Genomic DNA, 18,414 nt, shown 5'->3' on the forward strand with positions numbered 1-18,414 from the left:
GTGATTGCAGCAGATTTTACCAAAGGAAAGATATTTTAATCTTGAGAGCTGATGTCCATAACATCAAAATGGTGTTTTGGTGTTTGTATAGAATACAGTTTTCTTTTTTTCATTTTCTTTGGACTGGACAGTTGGGACAATGCTACCATTTGAATGAAAGAAAAACATAAAAATAGCATATGTGTTACTGAAGTGTCTTCTAAGATGTATGAGATAATCTAATAAACTGAAGCAGCCTAGTGTTGAAGATTAGCACATGAGCTATGAAGTACTTCAGTTCCACAGGGGGGAAAAGTGCTTTGCACATGTATGGGCATACATATAGAACCTACTGGGAACTCCTAAAACTAGAAGATCTTTCAATAGAAGGCAATATCTCAGGATTGAATTGTGAAATTCTTGGTGCTCTCTAAGCTTGGTTGTTTGCTTGCATTTACCTACCTAACTATAGCATCATCAAGGCAAATGATTGTGAAGTTACCTATTTTTATGCAGTAACTTGCCCTGCTGATTTTGGAGGAGTGTAGTTTTCTCCATGGCAGTTCCTTAATTAGAGTACTGTTTTCTGCCTCCACCAAACTCCCCACTCACTCACACAACTATTACTTAGCTGTAATGTAAGATGTCTGCAAACAAACAACCATGAGAAGGAAGGACTCACTGGAGAAGAACCTAATGCTGGGAAAGATTGAGGGCAAAAGAAGAAGGGGATGACAGAGGATGAGATGGCTGGATGGAGTCTCTGAAGCAGTAAGTGTAAGCTTAAATGGACTCCAGAGGTAGAGGACAGGAAGGCCTGGAGGAACGTTGTCGCAGTGGGTCAGACACGACTTTGCAAACTAACAACAAAAACAAACAAACAAGGTCAGGAAGCGCCAAGGACACCAAAAGCAGCTTATTTCCTGGGAAAAGATATAACTGCTTTAAGAGTTCCCAACCGGTATTATATGAGTATTCCTAGAGTCTCTTAAAATCCAAAGTTTTGCATAGTTATAATAGATGTTTCTTTTTTTAGTATATAGCACAATGAAGTATTTTTTATTTATTTTATTTATTTATTTTGTCACACAGTGTACATAAGCATAAGCATGAAATAACTATACAATATATAAGCATATATATAAGCATAAGTATGTAATAACTATATTAATTGGATATAATGAAAGGAAACAATAGGACAAGAATGGTAGCACACAGAACATCATATTAAGCATTGCCTTGCACAAAGGGAACATTTGTTAATTCATGATATTTAAGGACTGGAATCACACAATTTAACAAACTTTGTTTTCAGTCCTAAAATGTAAGAATAGGAAAGTAAAATTAGAGTCTTACACACAGGATGGATTTCTAATGAGAAATTATCTTTTAAAATTAGTGATATCAAATCTGTTGATATTAAAAGAACTATATTAAGAAAAAGGAAATGCTTGAAAACAGTCCAAAAATGCCAAATAAAATTAAAATAATTCTGGATGTCTCAAAATAATCAAAGAAATTACTATAAAATCAATAATATAACATAATATAGCATTATAAAAGATGGCAAGTGCAGCAAAGTTTATTTTACCTCACATTCTGCTCTTATTTGTTGTACAATTTCTGTGTAATGATATGCAGTTTTTGTGTTTGTTTCAATTAAACCCTTAATTCAATTCTGAAAACACAATTAATCTACCCAAAAAAATGTATGAATTGATCTGCTGAATTAAATTATAATGTACACTTTGAATTTCCAGTGTCTTCATGTGGAAAATCTCCTTCCATGTTTTTTTTATGAATTTCCATTTTGTTTTGTTTTAAGTGTGCCATTTTTCTGTGCTAACCTTGCACAGAAATAACTTGGAAACATAGTTTGAAGACTATTATATTGAGTATTTGCCAGAGGGGTTTTTTATGTTAAAAACTGCCACTTCAATATTTCAGCATGTTTTACCATTGGCTTTAATGGAACTTATTCCTCCACATTTGGCTTTGAATCTCCTGTACTTTCACGTTCTTTGTTTTCATTTTTCCCAAGTTCTTTATATATCTCTTTATATATCTCGTACTTATAATCAGGCTTCATGTGAGGTTGTGTAGCCTCTTCTATTTTGTCATGTGATCTGTACTATTAGCATAAAGATATTTGATGAAGGACACAGATCTATGTAGCAAAGTCGCCTTCTTTTTCCTTCTGTTGAGTTTATGTTCTGTTACCTTCTTCTGTCTCTATGTTTAGAAATAATGGAATGTAAAATCTATCATCCAATTTCAGAGACATTTAGAGTTAATTGATTTACAACTACTATGTTAGTTCTAGTTTTGCTCACCATTCCCTAAGTAGTCAAATCTAAAAAATTTATTTAGCGTATTCTCTACTTTGTCTTCCAGATCTTTTATAAAGATATAAAACAAAATGGGACCGAATTGCGATCCCTGGATCCCACTGGAAATCTCTCCCCAACTAGATGGACTGCCACTTACGATTACCCTCTTAAAACGGTTAGATAGCCAGTTTTTGATCCATTTGATTGTATTAACTGTCCTAGACATCTTATGTTGGGCTTCTAACCATAAGATATTGTATAATACTGTATATGGCATGCTTTACTAAAACCCAGATAAAGTATCCATTACATTCTAATTATGTATTATATTGTAACTTTTACAGCCAAAGAACAATTAACAAATTATATATTGCTATGCCAAAGTTTATTAATTGATTCAGCCGACTTCATTTTAAAGCCATGTTGATTTAGCCTTTTGTGCTATTTTTTCTGTTCAATTATATCCTTCTTTTGTTTAATAATTACAGAAGAGTTAACTAAGGTTGTAGAATAGAATCAGAATGATCTTATTTCAATCTTTCAGTAGGAAAAATGTCTTCATTTTAACTCTTTTTTTGTCATCAATTATCAGATGATTGAAAAGTCCCTTTTAGAGATGTATTTATGTTTGTCTTAAATTTATTTAAGCCATATTGTTTGTGTTTATGTATGTGTGTTTTAAAGTAATTGTTTAGTATAAACTATTTCCCATCGTATTGAATTTTAACTTTGCTCACCCATTCCTATTGTTGTTATGTGAGTTTTTTTACATTTTTAATGTATTTATACTTAACATGTTCATGGAATCTTAATTCATATTCTTATACTCTACCATCTTAGATTTGCTTTGCTTCAGATTACATTTAACTCTGCTTTCTTTGGTGAACATTTTTCTCTTCATTCTCCACATAGGGTGTATAATTCTATAACAATAATGTCTTAGCTTTGCTTTTTTCATGGATAGCTTCTTTGGGGCCTATGAGATACACCCCATTTTCACCCCATTTTCTGTTTGGGGAGCACCAATATTTTTTTTCCTTCTTATTTCTCCAAATAATTTAGTAAACCTGCCATAATCTTGCTAATAGCATGTTTAAAATTGTAATTCTCAAATATGTAGACTAGGAAAAAACAATACACATATGCTAATGAAAGAATTTGTAAAGCAATAATAGATGAAAACACTATAGGAATCTGTGTCAAATAGTGTTCATTTCTTCTATTAGATTTTATACATGCATACATACATACATGTGTTGCAAAATTTCATTATTGTTTAATTTGTTACCTGAAACTATTTTAAAGCTGTTCACTTGCAAGCCAGACTCACTTATAACTCTCTTTTATCTATGAGTTGCTGTATAGTTTAGATAAAGGAATTTTAACTAGATCATTTTACAATTATTTTAGATATAATACATAACTACCCATTTTGATTTTCTGAATGCACTGGGAAACAAATAGATTCACCAAAAGATTTAGAGAAGGTAGTTGGGCAAATTCAAGTATTTTGTTCTTTCCTTATTTTCTCATGAGCTTAAATATTACATTTAATTTGATTTCAAATTAGAGGATTCCCCTGTATAAAATAAGATAAATGACCACTCAGAATAGAGGTACAAATGAAAATTACTTGTAATAGCCTGCTCTCTCAACTAAGATTAGGATAGCCACATTCCTGCCATCATTTTAAAAAGCAATAAGACTGATTTTTCCAAACCTTTGGGACAAGCGATGTAACATAATTAAAAACCATAACACCAGGGAAGGATTACTTTTAGATAGGAGGCCAAATGATATGTTTTATCTTGTTGACTGCGTTTTGTTGTGAGAATCCAGAGGACATAAAAATGTGTGTAAATCAATAAACAAAGTAAGGAAAGACAATGACCATCTTTCATAGAATCATGGAATTCTTTCCAACTTCTTAAGAACAGGTCAGGATTATGTAATCAGCAAGAAAGAAGGCTTGGGGCTTCAAATTGAGGAATTAGAAATATTCTGAGTCACTGCCCAACAGCCTCCGTCACCAAGACACTTCCAATTTTGGGAGAAAATCCGAATAACCAAAGACCTACATACAAACACCCGCGAAAACCTCAGAAATATATATATATATATATATATATATATATATATATATATATATATATATATATATATATATATATATATGTAGGTCTTTGGTTGTTCGGTTTTCTCCGTAAAATTGAAGTGTCTTGGCGACGCTTCGACGAAGTCTCATTCGTCATCTTCAGGCTTCAGCCTCGTGCTCCTGGGAGCATTGTGTGACCGCAGCTGTTTCTTCCTTTTAACTGCTAGTGGGGGTTTGAACTGATTGGGTGGGAGCTTGGCTGTGCTCTGATTGGATGGGGGTTTTTTTGTGCTCTGATTGGCTGGGGGTGTGTCCTGTTTGGATGGGGGCTTGGTTGTGCTCAGTTTAGTCTGTGTTGCAGGGGGATTTGAGCTGGTGAGCTGCATAGCTGTTGTTTGGCTTTGTGGTCGTGCTACATCTTCATAGTGGGTGTCAGTCTGCTGCATGTATGGATTGGAGGGGTTTGAAATGGCTAATGTTGCAGCTGCGGTCTGGCTTCTGGTCGTTGGTCGTGCTTCATGATCAGTGTGGGTTTGGGTCTGCTTTCTGGGTGGATGTGCGGTGGTGACATCCTGTGTGGACCTCGTGAGTGTGGGTTCAGGAGGGATTCGTGAGTGTGGGTCAGACCCACACCACGAGGTCCACAGGATGTCACCACCGCACATCCACCCAGGAAGCAGACCCAAACCCACACTGATCATGAAGCACCACCAACGACCAGAAGCCAGACCGCAGCTGCAACATTAGCCATTTCAAACCCTCCAATCCATACATGCAGCAGACTGACACCCACTATGAAGATGTAGCACAACCACAAAGCCAAACAACAGCTATGCAGCTCACCAGCTCAAATCCCCTGCAACACAGACTAAACTGAGCACAACCAAGCCCCATCCAAACAGGACACACCCCAGCCAATCAGAGCACAAAACCCCATCCAATCAGAGCACAGCCAAGCTCCCACCCAATCAGTTCAAACCCCACTAGCAGTTAAAAGGAAGAAACAGCTGCGATCACACATTGCTCCCAGAAGCACGGTTGAAGCCTGAAGATGACGAATGAGACTTCATCAAGACGTCACCAAGACACTTCCAATTTTACACGGGAGAAAACCCGAACAACCAAAGACCTATATACAAACACCCGTGAAAACCTCAGAAATATATATATATGTAGGTCTTTGGTTATTCGGGTTTTCACCCGCGTAAAATTGGAAGTGTCTTGGCGACGCTTCGACGAAGTCTCATTCGTCATCTTCAGGCTTCAGCTCGTGCTTCTGGGAGCAATGTGTGATCGCAGCTGTTTCTTCCTTTTAACTGCTAGTGGGGTTTGAACTGATTGGGTGGGAGCTTGGCTGTGCTCTGATTGGATGGGGTTTTTGTGCTCTGATTGGCTGGGGGTGTGTCCTGTTTGGATGGGGGCTTGGTTGTGCTTAGTTTAGTCTGTGTTGCAGGGGGATTTGAGCTGGTGAGCTGCATAGCTGTTGTTTGGCTTTGTGGTCGTGCTACATCTTCATAGTGGGTGTCAGTCTGCTGCATGTATGGATTGGAGGGGTTTGAAATGGCTAATGTTGCAGCTGCGGTCTGGCTTCTGGTCGCTGGTCGTGCTTCATGATCAGTGTGGGTTTGGGTCTGCTTTCTGGGTGGATGTGCGGTGGTGACATCCTGTGGACCTCGTGAGTGTGGGTTCAGGAGGGATTCGTGAGTGTGGGTCAGACCCACACTCACGAGGTCCACAGGATGTCACCACCGCACATCCACCCAGGAAGCAGACCCAAACCCACACTGATCATGAAGCACCACCAACGACCAGAAGCCAGACCGCAGCTGCAACATTAGCCATTTCAAACCCTCCAATCCATACATGCAGCAGACTGACACCCACTATGAAGATGTAGCACAACCACAAAGCCAAACAACAGCTATGCAGCTCACCAGCTCAAATCCCCTGCAACACAGACTAAACTGAGCACAACCAAGCCCCATCCAAACAGGACACACCCCAGCCAATCAGAGCACAAAACCCCATCCAATCAGAGCACAGCCAAGCTCCCACCCAATCAGTTCAAACCCCACTAGCAGTTAAAAGGAAGAAACAGCTGCGATCACACATTGCTCCCAGAAGCACGGTTGAAGCCTGAAGATGACGAATGAGACTTCATCAAGACGTCACCAAGACACTTCCAATTTTACACGGGAGAAAACCCGAACAACCAAAGACCTACATACAAACACCCGTGAAAACCTCAGAAAACATATAGATAGATAGATAGATAGATAGATAGATAGATAGATAGATAGAGAGAGAGAGAGAGAGAGAGAGAGAGAGAGAGAGAGAGAGAGAGGGAGGGAGAAATTCCACACCTAGTTTATATAACAGTTTGTAGAAATGACCTTTGGGAGACAAGGGGAAGATCTCCATTAGGGGAATGGCCAGATAAGCAACAGCTTAGCCCATCACAGGAATGTAGAATGGCAAACATCACAGAAGGAACTTCCCTTTCTCCCTTGGCTGTAAAGAAAATGAGGGAGAAATGTACTTGCAAAATTATTTTAAAGTAACCTTACAATAAAGGTAGAGCTAATTCTGCTGGGCATGTTTGTCTGAACTACTTCACAAGGTTGATAGTCCCCAACCAGAGTAGCCCTATTTTAAAGCTTGATCTTTCTTTTCCTATATGCCAATTTTGGGCCAGTTCTCTTCATTTTTAGAGGATTATTATGCTGCGGGGGAGGGACAACATGCAGACAGATAGTATCTTAGATGGCTTTACATAATTTCTTTTCAGTATTTCATCAGTTTGGAAAGGATAATAAAGAAGGAAAAGCCTTAACAGAGGTTAATGCTTCCAAGAAGGAAGGACAGAGTGGTTAAGAATGGAATACTCAGCTGAATTCTGAGCTGCTGTGAAATTGTCTTTCAAATAATGTTATACTGTATTATGAAAAATATGGATTTTTTTCTTCTCTGCAGCTGGATTCAGCCCACTTCCCAATTCCAGTTTTTCTTTTGCTTGCTTCTGCTGCACCAAATTTAGCCTCATCTTATTCTGGTTTTGAAGAGTTATCCTGCTTTCAGACAAATTGACAGATTCTCAAGACTATTTTTCTTCTTTTTTCCAAAATTTCTTTTGAATAGAAATAATAGAAAGGGGGGGAAAGCATTAAGAAAATGCTTTTTTCCTCCTGGGATTCCAATGGTAACTGCTTGTTCTGAGGATTTTAAAGACGAGAAAACTCTCAACAACTGGGAATTTTAATGCAGGAAAGGGAGCAGAGTGCTACTTCACAGAGCAAAATGCACAAAGGCTTAGTAATATTTTTTTTTCCTTTGGTAATCTGTTACTTAGCTATTATTTCAATTGATAGAAACAGTAGATTGTTTCTGGTCTATCTTACCTGTGGCAACTTAAGAGAATGTATACAGCACACCTTTCTCAAACTTTTGTTCATAAAAATATGAGGAAGATTAGACTAAAAAATATCAATTTTCGCCCAATAACTCAGTACTTTATCCAGTTTAGGGTAGAAATGAACCATGATATTATGCAGTTATAGTTCAATACTTACATTGCATTGAACTGCATTTCATTGGTTGTCTCATACAGCATCAGAATAACACACATTAATTCTTAATTGTCATTTGTTTTTTTACTCAGAATAGAATTCCTTCTATTTCAAACATTCTTCCCCCCAAAAAAAGATAAATTCCCAAGAAAAAATTGAATTTTTCATCATGTAAAAATTGGTCTACATGAAGTTAAGATTAGTTGTAGAATTAAAGATATTATTCAATAAATGAATTTTATTTGTTCCATGCTACTCACACTGAATTTGCAGTCTTAATACTGCAAACAAAACAAAAAAACCCAACCTAAAAACATTATTGATCATTATATTTCACTGTTATATAAGAATTTGCTCTGAACCACCGGTTTCCTGAATACAATTGTTTGCTATTTTCCCTTAGCCTTATGTAAGAATGTGATAAGACTGTAATATGAGGTGATGAAGACAATAGCAAACTGTAGACTGTTTCAGAAAATATAGATGGTAGCTTCTGCATCAGAAATCCTGGTGACATCACCAAAAAAGTGTGCCAAAAGATTCATTATGCATCAGAATGATCCCAGAATTCCATTTTCACTTTGTCCTAGGACAGAGTTCCTCACCCTCAGCAACTTTTAAGAGGGCTTTACGTATGGATGGCCAGGAAATTGTGGGCGTTAAAGTTTGCTAAGGTTGAGAAACACGGTCCTAGGACATTCACATACAGTGTCTGGTATAAAAGTCCTTTTACATCATCAGAAAGTTTATCTTCCAGTACATTTGGAAAATTAAATACTTCTTGCCACTGCAGTATTCTTTTCAGGCAACGTATTTTATCTCTGATGGGTTTTTTTAGTCTACTTTTACATACAAAATACTGGTGCACAAATGCTTTGGATCAAAACGTTGAGTTCAAAACAGCCTGTTTTGAGTGGGAAACAGCTGCTTCAAGTGCAAAATGTTGCTATTCTGAGAATTTTACACTCCCAAAATGCTTAAAATATGAGTGGGGTTCATGCTGAAAACATGATGTTTCAAATTCAAAATAATTTGATTTTAGAAGTATTCCTAATTTAAAGGTTAAGGAAATGTTCTATTTAGAGCTTTGGGCTCTTTGGAAGTAAAGTCGATAATGCCTTCTATCTCTCAGCTACAGCCAAATTTCAGGGTCCATATCTAAGTACCTGTTTAACTTTTTCTATACTTGATCACCTCATTTTTAAGCAATCTAGCATTTGTTCTCATAGAATTGCGGCATAGTGATCTAAAGAAGGATTTCTGAAATGAATCAGATGGTACAATTGCCTTTCTGAAAGATTGCCTACAGGACCCAATTTATCCAGTGCCTTCAAGAATGTTCTTTTGCACAGACTTTCCAGTGTGTGTGTGTGTGTGTGTGTGTGTGTGTGTGTGTGTGTGTGTGTGTGTGTGTGTGTGTGATCTAATGGAACTGTAGTCAGTTTTAGGGCAAAGCCAAGTCAGGTAAATTAAACATGAACAGCAATTCAAATGTTAGGAGAGACTAGAACAGTCATTGGGCTTGCTTGCTGCACTCCAAGCTGTTTTGATTATTTCTGTTAGGAAGAACATAAATATATTTCCAATGGGAATTATTCTAAAAATTGTCCTAGCCTCTGGAATAGCATCTGTCTGGAAATATACATGGCTCCCACTCTCCTGGGGTTCCAGAAGTCTTTTTAAGACTTGATTCTGTTCCCAGAACTAGGCTTAGAATTCTGTGGAATCCCTGTCAAGCCTTTTTTTTTCTCTTGCATATTGGGGAGTGCTATTTTGGTTCCAACAGTCATGTGTTTTTAATAGAGTTTTAACATACCGTACATATTGGACATATTGTAAGCTGCCCGAATTGTTTTTGAGTTGAGCAGTTTTAATAAATCAAATAAAGAAACAGTTACCCTAACAGAGGATTATTTAAGCAGAAAAAACACCATGAAAGAGGCATTGTTATGTATGATGTTAAGAAATAGTGCACAGGACATAAGGAAAAAAGGTGGCAAATACATTTCAACAAACACCCTGTGACCTATATACTTGTTTCTGAAGCAAGGATACGAGCACAAACAGCCAGGGCTTGCATTATGATGATGGGACACATTTTGTTTCTTTATTTTGGTTTGTAATAGATGCCTATTATGGTGTTTATGGCAATCCTATCTCCTCTGATCAATAGTTTGGTATATTTTTGATAATAAGGGAATGGGAGAGGAAAGAGAAGAGAAAGGGAAAATCGAGTTTAATGAAAAGAAGGACTAGGGGTGACATGATAGCAGTGTTCCAGTATCTCAGGGGCTGCCACAAAGAAGAGGGAGTTAAGCTATTCTCCAAAGCACCTGAGGGTAGAGCAAGAAGCAATGGATGGAAACTAATCAAGGAGAGAAACAACCTAGAACTAAGGAGAAATTTCCAGACAGTTAGAACAATTAATCAGGATGCAATTGGTCTTTAAATTTTTAAGTTTTATTTCAAAATGTATTTTAATTTTATAAAAGATAGGCCAAAAATCTGTAAAGTAATGCGTAAAAGAATATTGCAATAAATTATCTGACGGGTATAGCTGAGCGGATGTCAAAAAAGGAATACAAAAGCTGTTTTGATTCTAATGGTCTCTAGTTGCCATTCAGTTCTAGAACTGTTCAGAAAGATAAGACAAACAAAACAGTATTTAGTAAATACGCTTAGAATCTTTTTTAAAAAATAGCATTCAAGAAGATTTTTTTAAAGCTAGGAAAGGAGAATTTATTTGTGTATTTATTTTCTTTAGAAAGCTGCTTCAATCTGCTCTGTAAAAGGCAGGAAATAATTCAAATGATATAATACATATAAATATAATAATTAAAATGATATTATATAATATTATGCTAAAACCACATTTAGTGATTCAGGTCCCTGGGTCTTCTAGAGCAGACGAATCTTTGCCAACTTCTGCAAGGCCGGAAGGTCTCAAGGGGGCAAGACATTACACAGGAGAACTCCTACAGAGAATGTAGGGATTCTTTGGCTATATTTTTCAATGACCCTTAGCTTTCATTCCCTACAATAGATAATGTTATAGATACCCACACCTTGAGCTACATAGTACTTTACAACTAACTAGCATCTTCAATTATACTCTATAACAACTTGGAGTAAAGGCCTCTATTACTTTGAATTAGGGAGATAGACAATTTAAATATTGCATATATTTCCCACATTTTTAATTATTCCCTTCATCCGGATGAATTTTTGTGAAGGGTTTGACTTTTCAGGCTATGTTTTGCAAGCAACAAAACGGCACAACTCACATGTCTTAGCATGCTAGTTATGCAATGCAGATTTGATATTAAAGAAGAAAGTGAACAGTGCAGAAATTTCAGCCAGGCAGAAAATAATAGTCTATGTAAAATTACTCCCAGAGAAAAATAATTACTTCCCTTTATTATAAATGAACATAGCTTCAGATATTAGATCTCATCTCGTTGATATATTAAAATATTACATGCAACTCCTTTAGATAGCCATCATTTTGGAGTTTCTAGGAACTGATTGGAATTGCCTTTCCAAGTAAGTATATAAAGGGGAAAAAATCAGCAGTACCTCAGGGCACTGTTTAATTGATTTTTGGTCTATCTGTAAATTCTACTTGTGCTATTTACCATGTAATGATTTAAGGTGCTTATAAGATGCTTCCATGACTATTAATTTGAGTATTAATACAGTATTCATTTTATATTTTCATCATTTTTGTTTTTCCCTTTCATTCATTTTCCTATGGAATTATCCTATGCTACATCTAAAGTCTGTGTCTTATTGCTGTATAATCCTAAAGCGCCTTCTTGTTATTTTCATGTCATTTCAATTCATATGTTGAAGGGAGAGGGTTGGGCTGGTTTCAATGCCTACCAGTTTGGATATATATATATGTGTGCATGTGTATACATGCATATATACACTCACTGATATTTACTTCCATTACAAATACATGTTGTCCAGAGTGTAAGGGCTAAGACAACAACAGCATTTCTAAAACAAGGACCTACAGTACTTCTGCTGCTTGTTGGCTCACACTGCCCTGTGCTTTTAATTAGTGTGCGTAGTTTACAATAATAGCCTATAGTGCATTAATTTTTAATGAAAACTAACAGCTGATTTTTTTCTAAGGAAACTGGTTTTGATTTTATTAACTTACAGGACAGAAGAATAATTGGCACATATCATTGTCCAGAAATGTATTCAACAAAGGTATATTTTATTGTTTTCTTAATGGTTTTATCCTTAGGGATGTAAAACTGAGGGCTTGAACTCATTGCAGACCCAATGGCACATTATTTGTGACCTGGCATCTTCATGCCAAGATCTTGTCCGACTTTGGTTGAATTGCAAAGGGTGTTCATTCTTTTGAATCATCTCCACATCATTTACCCAATCACCACCTAGTTCTAACTGATAATGCATTCTTCATTTCCTATACTGAACTACACTGTATTGTTTGGCAATGTTAGATAGCTCCCACATTTTTGCCTCAGATGACTGCACTTGGTGAAGTGATGTTGCTTTCTAAAGTCTGTAAAACGCTTTGGGATCCTTCTGGATGAAAAGCGCCTGCAGAATAAATGTTTTTCACTGTTGTATTGTAAGCTTTTATTTTGTTACAAGCATACATTTCCATTAGAAATGGGTGAACCTGTTCTGTTGTTCTGAAACTCAGAATTACTTTCTTAATCAAAAAGACAAATCAACTTCAAAAATTGGTTCAATTTGATTTTCATCTATTGAATTTACTTCCTATTTTGGGAAACTAATATTTTTTTAATGTTTATAAAGAAAAATACAAAACCTCTATCTTCCTGTGGAAGTTCATCCATTACTAATTTTCTGCTAGTAAATGATTTCCAGTGTGTTTTTAGAAGAGAAGTAGATGCCTCCAGCCTTCTCAAATAGTAGCATCATCTGAGAAGTGTTTGATTGCAGAAAATTGATTACAAGAATAAAATATGAATCATACAAAATGACATATTCAAAAAAATATTTTTCTTCTAAATTATTTAAACGTATACCAGTTTCATACTGTGTTAACTGAAATTGCATCTCTGTAGCAGCCATACAAATCTTCAGAGCTGGCCATATGAATATATATATATTACTGTGAGATCTAAAGAAGGCTGAAGATTGGTTAAAGGTTTGGACATTGACTGGAAATTAAAAAATAAAAAATAAACTTTCAGAAAGCTTGCCCACCCTGCTTGTATGATTCACTCCATACAACCTAACCACTCTTCCCCGAATTAACCAATGCTCCTCTTTTATGATTTCTGATATCAATGAAAATGTTATTTGTTTCATAACTGTATCCCAGAGTTAACTTTTTTCCTTTTAAACTGTTTCAATATAGGGACTTAAACTTTAAATAATTTACCATTTGGCAAATGGTGAATTTTTCAGTGTTTAGTTCCATGAAATTCACATGGAAATACTGGCACATTTGTCTGTACTGTGTAAATATTATCATCCCTACCCATTTACCTGTTTGGGGAGTGGCTAGCTGAATTTTGGTTTCAAGGATGAAGTGGTAATGTCTTGAAAAATGACTTGGCTATGCTTATGCATATACATTTTTTAAGGGAATGCAGACATGATATGCTTGGTTCTTAATATGTTTGTTTCATATGAAATGATAAAGGAACAGCCCCAGACATTCTGACTAGAATTATCAAATTCAATTTAATAACTGACAATGTCATATTTAACCCAATAATAATAATGTACACATTTCTGCAAATGCATGAAATATTGTCTGTAAAATTCACAATACATAGTAGTGTTTGTTTGAATATTTCTGAGAGACTGATGCAACGTTTATGTGTTTTGTGGACCCTGATATAAAGCAATTATGCCACTGTCTCCTACGGCAGTAGGCAGGTTGACATACTCATCCATTACCAAACCAATTGCTTGCAGATCTCAAGTTTTCAGGTTGCCAGGATCAGAATATTTTTTTTCAAGCATACGTCCCTTCATCCATGTGTCTTCCCAATGTACTCCCTTTTAAAAACAAAGCACTGGTGATACACAGCATTGTCATTGTGATGCGTATCTAATTGAGATGTGTGTGATTGTTTAGATATGTGGATCCACTCAGCACGGTTGGGTCACCAGGGTTCCTAGAGCCAATTACTGGAGTAGCAATATTTTGTCCACAATTATTAGATTATTTGTTTTAATTGATTTATATGACTGCCCATCTCACAAATATAACTCTGGGCCTCTAGTTTTTTACAAGTTAAAATAATACTAAATAATAACAAGATAACAAATCAGTATTAGAAACTTAAAATGACAAACAAGGAAACTAATCAATTAGCACATCCTGTGTCAACCCTAACCCTAACCCTCTTGACCTCCATGCCTGGGAAAGCTTAAGGGCTTCCTGAAGGTCAGCGGTGAGAGTTGTCATAGGGCTATCCCAGAGGATATGCATCTCCAAAGGGCAAGTCCTAGTCCTGTGACAGAAAAGGCATGTTTCCTGGGTCCCACAAGATAACATTAGCTGAAAGACAGGACTTGGAGCATACTCCTTGTGCCAGACTTGATTTAACTGGTAAACCATTGGAGAAAAGCAGTCCTTCAAAAAGTTTGACTGTTTTCATTTTCTTTCTTCATCTTGAGGTATTAAAAAATCAAGCCAATTAAGAGGCAATGCATTCCATAGTTTTGAGAAAATTGGATTGAACTGCTCCATTCTTACCAAAATGTTGCATACCGTGTGAGTCAGTTTGATATCTCTTAAGATGACTTTCAAATATTATAAAATCTTTCTAAAGTTCTTTTGTTTTCAAATACAACATAAATAGTTTTCTAAACTGACACACAGTGTATCAACATTAAGTTTAATAGAAACTTAACTCGAAAAATACATTTAAAGCTCAGAAAGCTAGAAATCAAATTATTACATAATAAGAATACACTTTTTCCTAACATGGATAAAGATTGGTGCTATTTTTAATCAATAACTCACAGACAATGAAAGTATAACTCATATTTACTTCTGAATAGCCGAGAGTAGTATTTGCAAAAACATGAGGTTAGAAATATTGATAATCTTGGCCTCACTTTTTTTCCCCCATTATTCATATCTGATTCTCAGAGACTGCCTAGACAAGACTCTACAGTTTCCTTGGCAAGGTTTTTTAGAAGTGGTGTGCCATTGCTTCCTTCCAAGGGTTGAGGGAAAGTGACTGGTCACCCAGCTGGCCTTTGTGCCTAAGGCAGGATCAGAACTCATGATCTCCTAATTCCTAGCCTGATACTTTAACCATTACATCAAACTAGCTTTTCTCTTAATTAAAAATACTTAAAAAATAATATTAACTTTCAATAAGATTTTACTATAAAATGAATGCCTGGTTATTTTGGCTTTTGAATTACAACTAAATGCTGTGCCTAGTCATTGCATCAATAAGATGATCCAGGGTTGATTTTTTTTAAAAAAATATTTTCTTCTCAGTGATATCCTCAGTAGTAAACCTTGATTGTACCACTGTAAACATAAAAGAGTTTATCTGACAATGAAAAATTAATTATCTTTATACCAAAGTGAGCACTGTAAGCCCGCACCCACCCAATTGCATGTTTCAAACTTATTTTTAATGGAGTTAGTCCTGCATACAAACAACAGAACAAATATAGCAAATGTCTTGAGGAAAGTAGGTGAATACTGCACTATCTCATGCTACATTATTCTTGAGCTCATTAAAAATACTGTTAAGATGTTCTGAACTAAATGATTAGGCCAACAAATATTAGCTCACAGTGGCAAAACTACAAACTTCTGAGATTCAGTAACCTGATAAAGCTACTGAAATGTGTCACATAATCTATTTGCCTGAGCTATTTAAAAAAAAAAATTTACCAGCCTGTGTCCGTATTCTGACTATGCAGTGTTTCATATTTGAAAGCAAAAGGGGACTTTGGAAATTATGAGACACACATTTTGTCTTGTCTAAAATTGCTTAAATGGAGCACAAATTTCTGGAATTGCATGGCAATTCTGCTGTCTCAAGAAAGGATGTAGCTATTTTAAGGAGATAGAAACTGAATGTTTAATACACCAAAGCATTAGTGGACTTCAAATCTGAGGCACCGCATAGCCCTGCTGTGTATGCTTCTCTTTTGATCAGCACTGAGTGTTTAGTGGCTTAGATCCAGTCGTTTAATAATTGGTGGAGGTTGATAGCTGATTTCACACATTAAGACAATTTCTTCTGTTTTCCAGATGGACCCACATGAGAACATTTTGTTGAGCACGCTTGAAATTAAAAACGAGATGGCTGCCTCTGAAGCTGTTATAGGGCTTGGGGACCCTAGAAGCACGATGCTGGCCTATGATACCTCAAGTATCCAGTATCGGAAGGCTGGTTTACCAAGACACAGCTTTGGCCGTAATGCTCTGGAACGGCACGTGGCCCAAAAGAAAAGCCGGTTAAGGAGACGTGCTTCTCAGTTGAAAATTACTATCCCTGACTTGACTGATGTAAATGCCATAGATCGATGGTCACGCATATTCTTCCCGGTGGTTTTTTCTTTCTTCAATATTGTCTATTGGCTTTACTATGTGAACTAAAAACAAAGAAAGCCACACAAATATCAAGAACTGGATTTCTCTTCAAAATTGATTGTACAGCCAAATGTGGGACTTAGGGAGAACAAAATCTATTCAGGACAAGTTATTTTAAAACACCTTATTTGCTGGCCCACTCTATAACCTGTTCAGTAATGTTTGGATTTCTTTTGCACAACTGTGAAGCCTATCAAGTTACAGTACAAATGTATACAATCTGGCTTTTAAAGATATATAATTGCATTTGATGTTTGAAGACAGTCCTGAAACTTGGTCATTTCATTTTTGGATGATATTGAAAAGGGAAGCTAAAAAGTTAGGTTTGAATTCTCAGAGCAATTTCTGCTTCTATGCTCATCTGGGTTAAACAGCATTATTTGAATGGAAAGAATACGGTCATATTATATCAAAATCAACATCATATTCATATTTTACCTTTTTTAATGGTAATTTGAAGCTACAGTAAGTCATAATGCCTGCCATCATTCTATGAAGACATGTATCAAATTATTGACTGGATTAAGAGTTCTTTTTGGAAAATAGGAAAGCAACTTACACATAATTGGGAAGTGTTTAATTGAGATATTGTAAAGTCAGCATATTGATTACCATGATGTGAACCATAGAGCTACAGTATTTTGAAGATGGCCAATATGTCCAACAGTGTACCATTAAATATATCTAGGAGCCTTCTATGTATAAGTGCCAAATGAGAGTGGGCCGGCAGTTTCTTCATAGGTAGTTTTCTCTCAGTGCTTTGTACTTTCTTCTGCAACAGAGAAAGCTGTGCCAAATGTCAAACACAAGGATCAAGTAAACCACAAGGATCATGCAAATTGCAAATCTTGATCATCAAAATATTTCCTAAATTATCATTTGGGTTGCATTTCCTTCATGTTTAAAAGAGATTGAGTAGATCATAACTTTTTATTGTTCAGCTATTTATTTAGATATGCACACAGAAACCTCAAAAGAGTAAGCTTATTGTAAGGAACTGGATTATCTTCTTCACAATACTTTTGCATTCAGTTTTAGAACTTTTTTTTAAGAGAGGACAATGAATGGGAGAGAGCTACTCATGTATTTTCCAGCTGAAAAGGGACTGAATTATTTTCATCATCAGTTCAAGAAATACGTCTCCACCTTTTTTTTTTTCCTCATATAATTATTTTACAATTATATGGCTTTCATTTGTTCAGCTTTATCCTTTAATTGATTCAATGGAATTTACATGGTATTCATATAAGGTAGCTGTGTCTTCCTGGAACAGAAGATCAACCTGTTTCAGGAAATAAAGGGATTATAATGGTTGGGGATGAGTATCTTTTAGAACCAGAAATGTTCCATATTCTTTTTATTACATTTTTTGTATGTATGTATATATTTCCTCCAGCTGATGGTTTCAGTAGCACAAAGGACTCTTTTATTTCTCTGTAATATACTTTAAAATTGAGGTTTCTAGGCTCTCCGCAAGCATACTTGGTTGAATTATGAACTTCACACTTTGTGAAAAGGCTGGTCTTGTGACTCGGGCACAACAGCACTGAGCACACTTTCTTTTGTCATGTTTTGTTCCACTAGATGGGCAGTGTTTTAGAGAAGACCCCTTCTGAAGCATTTTTTGGGACAAATAAGGTTTTGCTACATTCAGGTATATGTTATTTTTTCTTTTGCTGAAATTGCCCATTAATTTTATAAAAACAAATATGTGAAAACGATCAACCTTGGGATTTTTAGATATTAGAAAAGAAAATCCTTTCTATCCTTTCTCTCTTCTCAGATTGGTTCAACAAGCCAGCCTTAGAAAAACTACAGAATCAGCTCCTAAAACTGCACTTTACCATAGCT

At 36.0% G+C, this 18,414-nt stretch overlaps 1 protein-coding gene across 2 annotated transcripts in view; it reads left to right on the forward strand.

Moving 5' to 3' along the window:
• GABRB2 (gamma-aminobutyric acid type A receptor subunit beta2) overlaps positions 1 to 16,688 on the forward strand; it is a 120,186-nt gene extending 103,498 nt beyond the window's left edge. Inside the window, exons 9-10 of one of the 2 annotated variants that reach the window (XM_058169275.1) lie at positions 2,374 to 2,484; positions 16,222 to 16,688. In XM_058169275.1, coding sequence (XP_058025258.1) covers positions 2,374 to 2,484; positions 16,222 to 16,569 — 459 coding nt within the window. In that variant the 3' untranslated portion in view covers positions 16,570 to 16,688. The remainder of the gene's footprint in view (positions 1 to 2,373; positions 2,485 to 16,221) is intronic. The other variant, XM_058169276.1, reaches the window with a different exon arrangement.
• Positions 16,689 to 18,414: the final 1,726 nt, after the last annotated feature.

Source organism: Ahaetulla prasina, chromosome 2 (genome assembly GCF_028640845.1).
Source record: "Ahaetulla prasina isolate Xishuangbanna chromosome 2, ASM2864084v1, whole genome shotgun sequence".
NCBI classification, from domain to species: Eukaryota; Metazoa; Chordata; class Lepidosauria; order Squamata; family Colubridae; genus Ahaetulla; species Ahaetulla prasina.